Below are 6,430 nucleotides of genomic sequence, written 5' to 3' on the forward strand. Positions count from 1 at the left end.
ATATCGTAAATAAATGTGAAGTGCGTGTACCATTGGATCTATAGAACTATAATATCGTTATTATTATATTGCAATGCATTCTTATCAGAAAAGTTTTTAAATTGTCCTTCAATAATTATAACAATTATTAATAAATTTATGTGCATTTATTTTTTAAAATACATTTACGTATTGTGTTCTATCGTGAACAATTTTATAACTACATAAAAATATTATTTATTATAATAATTTTAATATATGTAAAATATGTTTATCTGATTATTGACTTGTTCATTAACTGATAAGAAGACACGTCATGAGTTTAACAGCACGTTCTAAATCAAAATATTTGATAAACGTTACATCCATTCACAATATATAATTTACAATCAATAACAAATTTACTCCTACCCTGATTAACATAATTATTAAATTATTTCTAATTACTTTATTTATACCTATTTTCTTAGCTTACTTCCGAATAAGTAATATATCATACGTTTCTCATGAATTAGCGCTTTGCTAGTAAAAATGATATGTAGCCAGCTGACGTTTTTAATAGCTAAAAAATATTTCTTAATTTAGAAATAGTATAAAGTAGAAAGTAATGTAAAATTTTAATAACTTTTTAATTTTGGGATATATCAAATAAGTCAAATATATACATATATGTAAATATCAGAATATATAATCATTTTCTTGTTCAGAGGAGAGATTGGTGATAAGTATTAATTAGTAATGATACATAAATTTTATATATAAACAGTTATTCATAAGATTTAAATTGTTAATAATCTTACGCTGCAAAATGTGGTCATTGTTAGTGGAAATATCTTTCCCGCAGTGATACGAAAAGGTTCATTGGCACGTATCATTAATAGAATAAGATTTTTCTCTTTTCTTGATTCCAATTTGTACCACTCAAGATTGCACATAGTGTGGTATACTGCTTCACACTTGATACGTATAAACACATATGAATAAATGCGTTGATTCAGTATTTTTATTATATTCAATAAAATTTAAACATTTAGTACATTCCATAAATATAAATTAAAATTAATTAGAATTTTTAACTAATTCTTTGTTTGTATCTAAAAATAAAAATAAGAAAAAAGTAAAGAAAATCTGAGAAGTGATAATCTAATTTTATTTAAAGTATATAAAAATAGTTATTGAGCTACACACGAATTACCGAGCTTATAACACCGTTATAATGCTATTTGTTATTTTATATACGTATAAATGTGTGTGTGTGTGTGTGTGTGTGTGTGTGTGTAAATTGATTACAATGTAAATTAAAAACAAACTAAAAAGTGTTAAGTTTATATTTTATTTATTAATGAGTATATTATAAATATTACAACTTACTTGCTCTGCCATAATTTCCCCTGCACCACAATAAAGCAATGTATGCGCCAATAGAGTAAAGATTCCAATCACCAAAAAGCATACTCGTGAAGGAGATATGTCACCTATCTCGTCTCCATTAATCACCTGGATAATACATCTTGCTAATTACTGCTAATTAATAAAATTATATTTTTAATTAATTACATAATTAATATACATTCTTTAGGTTCTCTTTTCATTCACACTTACAGTAACCAATAGAAATCCAAATAGACAAAATAAAATACCAAAATAAAATACTAGTCCCAACATCATTAAAGTGAATATATCTTCAATCTTACTGGCAAATCTATAAATGTAAATATGTTTAGAAAGATTTTATATTCAATGAAACAAAATACATGTTGGTACGTTTAAGAATTGTATTTATTAATGTAATATAAATACGTAGAACACAGAAAGAATTACATTAAATAGTTCACATACAAAAAGAAAGAGAGAGAAAAAGAGATATCATAAAAAATAGAATTAATTAAGAAAGAATTAACAAAATTTCTTATACCATGACTACTAATATCTATCATTTGTAATGTTATCGTGACGCTATTGTGACAATTATAAACCATGGAAATACCTTATTATCCGTAAATGAGTCTCTACGTTAATGCGCAGAGTGCTATCGAAATCCTTGCACGATACCAAATTGTCTAATCGATATTTGAAATTCTCCAATTGGCCACAGATGTGAAGGATCGTAAGTCCAAGAAAAGCATCTACCGAGGTATAAGTTATTGCGCCTACAAACATCGTCGTAGCTTGAATCACAAACGCAAGTTCAAATTGTGGACTTCTATCTGTGTTATAGAAGTAATATGCCTGAAATGGTAACAGTCTTTCCTGATTCGTAAGATTTGTTATATATCTGAAGTGTAGACCGAAAGAAGGAAGAACGATGAGCACGACGAATACGAATATCATCAAAAAATATCCACAGATTACGATCAATCGCGCCGCTCGCGCTCGTCTTATCATCACGTCTCTTTCTGAGTCTATCTTTAATTTCATCCAATCTTCCGCCATCATATTTACGAGAAGTACAACAGCTTGAAAATGTTATAAACTTGTATGTATAAAAAAACATTAGCAATTTATATGAAAAAGTATAAACCTATATACTTAGCAAGCTCTATAATTACTTATTCCTAAATAAATAAAAAATTTATTAATATATTTCATTATTTATTAATTTACCATCAATCCTGATATATAGGGTAAACTTGCATAAGATGGCCATACAGGAAAGATGGCCAACCCATGTTGGCCATTCGATGTTTCATGGCGAGCTAGATTAAAAGAACATAGGTTGGCCATCTTTCCTGTATGGCCATCTTACCCGAGTTTACCCTACTAAAATACAGTTTAGAAATTAAATACAATAAATAATTCGGCGAAGAAGCAAAAAACGAGAAAGTCTAAACCTAAACTGTATATTAATTTTAGACATACCTGTACGCTTCCATCGTATGATGACAAGTTTCAGCGAAACCACTATTAAAGGTAAAGTAACTTGGAGGTTGTCTATCATAAGTATCATGTTGCCCCAAACTTGTACAAAGGAGCATAAAAGAGGAATAATGGATAGGAAAGTTATTACAAAGAAAATCATGCCCACACGAAGATCAGAAACGAAGGTATTCTTAACTGTCTCATTGGTCCTTGGCCATAAACCGATCAGTTCCAAACCGAGTCGATTCAGTTCAATTGCCCACACAAAATCTAGCGATGTTTTAATGTTACAAAATTAAAATGTTTGACAATATTATAATATCAAATTAATTTAAATTTATTATATCTACTTAATATTGTTATAGATATAAGAAATATTTAAAAAATTCTGAAAATTAATAATTTGAGAAGCACTAAGACTTCAGTATAATATAGGCTATGGTTTTTCATATAAAACTTAAAAGTCTCTGATCAAAATATTAAATCAATTCACGATTAAAAATTCTGAACATATATAATGTCAAAAAAAAAGTTTATGCGTAAGTAAAAAAAAATCTGTAATTCACAAGTTTGCACAAAGATCATTATCTATAATTTTCATTATAATTCGAAAATTATTATAATACATGATAAATGCTCGATACCTCTGTAACCCGAATGTTCGGTAACGTACATGTCGAAGACTAGTGTGGAAAAATTCAGTTATTGCAACTTCGTTGCGCAAAGTGGTTAATACGCATGCTCGTAATGTGAATATAACAGATGGTTACTACGTTGAAGAATGTATTAAATATTACAAATACTCTATTCCCCAGTTGATAGCGTTTTTTCAGTTCGTACAAAACTTTACGGGCATAAGAATTGATCACAAAAATATTAATGCCTATGTACTAATAAACAGGGAGATATGTTGGGTCGTAGCATGTTCATCGAACTTGTTATACAAGTTTTTCCAACTCCATAATGTTCCGTCACGCATATCATTTTGTGACCAACGACAACGACGTGTCGTTGAATTTTTAATAGACCTTCTGTAGAGGCAACAAGGGGACAAAAAACTTGCATGGAAAAGAAAGCCGATTACGCTGTAAAAAAGATGCAGTTCATAAACTACATCGGTGAGAATATTTCTTGGAATATTTCGAATTTTAACTTTCTGCAAAGTAATAAACGCGATGCGATCATATAGAGTTATAGAGTATAATACGAAAACGACGTTTACTATCAGGTTATTATCATTATTATATGAGAATTGTTTTATGTTGGTCATAATAAATAATGTTATGTGCAAGTTTTGAAATGTTGTTAAATAAAAAATATATAATTAGTTCACTTATTTTATATTTCAGAACTCAAAACATTTTTTTACATAAAATTTAAATAAAAGATGTGATTATTAAGCAAATGCAAATTTCATGTATTAAGAAATACTATACTGATTATTACATACAACACGAATACAACATTGACATAAATAATGTAAACGTTTACGTTGAGCATTTATCCGTCCTCTTTAATTGCTAAAATTAGAGCAAACAGTAATAATCCCATCGAAATATTTATATAGGTTGATCCATTTTACATCGATTTATAATTGTCATCAAATTTAGTTATACACACAAAAACTACTGATAATTAAAAAATTATTTAAATCGTTTGAAAGTGTCCCCCCCCCCCAAAAAAGAAACCTCTGAACTTGATTGAATTATTTTCCTAATAAATATTGAAAACTGTCACCTATCAAGATACATAATAATATAATTTCCAATAAATGATAAACATCGATGTAAATAACACGAAACTTTATTTTTATTAATCATAATTAGACATAATTATTAGCTTTTGTTTGAAAATATTTTATTGGATATACATTTGTCTTTTCTATGGAATGACTGAATAAAAGTATATTAACGTGATTTTCAACTTCCTTTTGCTAGAAGAAACGATATATATCCAGCCGATGTTTTTAAAAGCTGAAAGAAAGTATATCATTATTATTTAGATATAATATGGAAAAAAATATTCGCAAAAATAACTTTAGTTACACTTTTATACTATGTTATAATAATAATTATAACAATTTTTTACATTCATGTTTGCTTAGTAATTGACTGCTTTTGATCAAGATTAACATGTTCCGAGCCGGACCAATTTTAATCATTTGTCGTCCACGTAGATTATCCGTAACCAATGCGGCATGGTTATTATATTTGTAAAATAAAATGTATTTTATAATGAGTAAAAAATTGTTATTTTTATAATGATGAACGTCTAATGTGGCTAAATGCTATTCAGAACACAGCAAGAATATATACTTTTCAAGTTAATTATTTAATAAAATTAATATTTTATACAAATGTTTATTAATAATTATTTAATCAATAAATATTTTATAACTAAAGTGATACATAATGCTGTTTTACGTTAAAACAGGATATACGTGAATATAGTTGGGATAGTGCTTAAAAAATATTAAAACTTTTGTAGTTAAATTTCTTGTAACTATTGTGCCCAGCTTGTTAACATTTCTATATATTAATCGATAATTCTTAAATAAAGTAAGAAATAAAAGATTGTAATGATTCGATATCTCAAATCAAAAACATGATCGCAGAGCGGCATGGTATGATATTATGGACTACAATACCAATATTGCACCATAGATCATAATTATGCACTCACATCGAAAAATACAGCGTGGGCCATCCACGGCGGCACAGAATGTGTTAAATAGGGAAATAAGTTAAATTGTATTTGGTACGAAAGCAAAAAGTTAAACTAGAAATTATTATATCTTACGCTGCAAAATGTAGCCATTGTTAAGGGAAAAATTTTTCCTGCTGTGATGCAAAACGGTTCGTTGGCTCGTACCATTAACAAAATAAGATTCCTCGCTTTTCTTGATTCCAATTTGTACCACTCAAGATCGCATATTGCACGATATACAGCTTCACACTTAACAATTGTGTACATGTAACGTATAAATACACGTATTATTTCAACATAGGTTCCCATGAATATTAATGTACGTATATTGATACATATATACATTAGTACAGGTTATATTATTTTATTTTAATTTTTTACTAATGTAATTGTATAAATACGAAGGTACGAAAGTAATGCCTTCTATTCGAATCTGGCGCCGTAGAAAATTTTGCGTTTCAATGAGTTGTTATTTGAAGTCTCTAGTTGAGTTATGTTATGAGTGGTATTCTGATCATTTACATGAGTGTGTCACACGAGTAGTTTGAACTGGTATGTGTTGCAGATATGTGTAACAGACAAAGGCGGTGATTTCTTACCGTGGAAGAAGTGAGCTGGCTGCGTTCAGCGGAGAAAGCAGCTCAATGAGCGCTCAATAATTCATTATTACGATTGGTTTCTACACGTGGATCCAGAGAAGAATTTAAGGCAAGGTCCAATCATTTAAAAAAATTACTGATCGTTCGCTGTGTTGCTTTTTCTGCTGAACGCACCCCAGGATGACGTTATTGACGTTAGAGACGTCATTAAGACGTTATTAATACGTCATTTGACGTCACTCTGCTACTTGGGCAACCATTGAAATTCATTTGCGTTTCAGAAATGT

At 28.8% G+C, this 6,430-nt stretch overlaps 1 protein-coding gene across 1 annotated transcript; it reads right to left on the reverse strand.

Moving 5' to 3' along the window:
* Positions 1-490: 490 nt before the first annotated feature.
* Positions 491-3,550, reverse strand: LOC112462224 (odorant receptor 13a-like). Its single transcript, XM_025027874.1, has 7 exons — positions 3,483-3,550; positions 2,839-3,108; positions 1,967-2,435; positions 1,582-1,681; positions 1,351-1,476; positions 780-935; positions 491-541 (listed from the first exon to the last, which is right to left on the reverse strand). The coding sequence occupies exons 1-7, from the start codon at positions 3,511-3,513 to the stop codon at positions 491-493; spliced, it is 1,203 nt and encodes a 400-aa protein (XP_024883642.1). The 5' UTR covers positions 3,514-3,550.
* Between the last annotated feature and the right edge of the window lie 2,880 nt (positions 3,551-6,430).

The sequence above is a fragment of the Temnothorax curvispinosus genome, unplaced genomic scaffold (genome assembly GCF_003070985.1).
Source record: "Temnothorax curvispinosus isolate PA1 unplaced genomic scaffold, ASM307098v1 QBEX01012066.1, whole genome shotgun sequence".
Lineage (NCBI taxonomy): Eukaryota > Metazoa > Arthropoda > Insecta > Hymenoptera > Formicidae > Temnothorax > Temnothorax curvispinosus.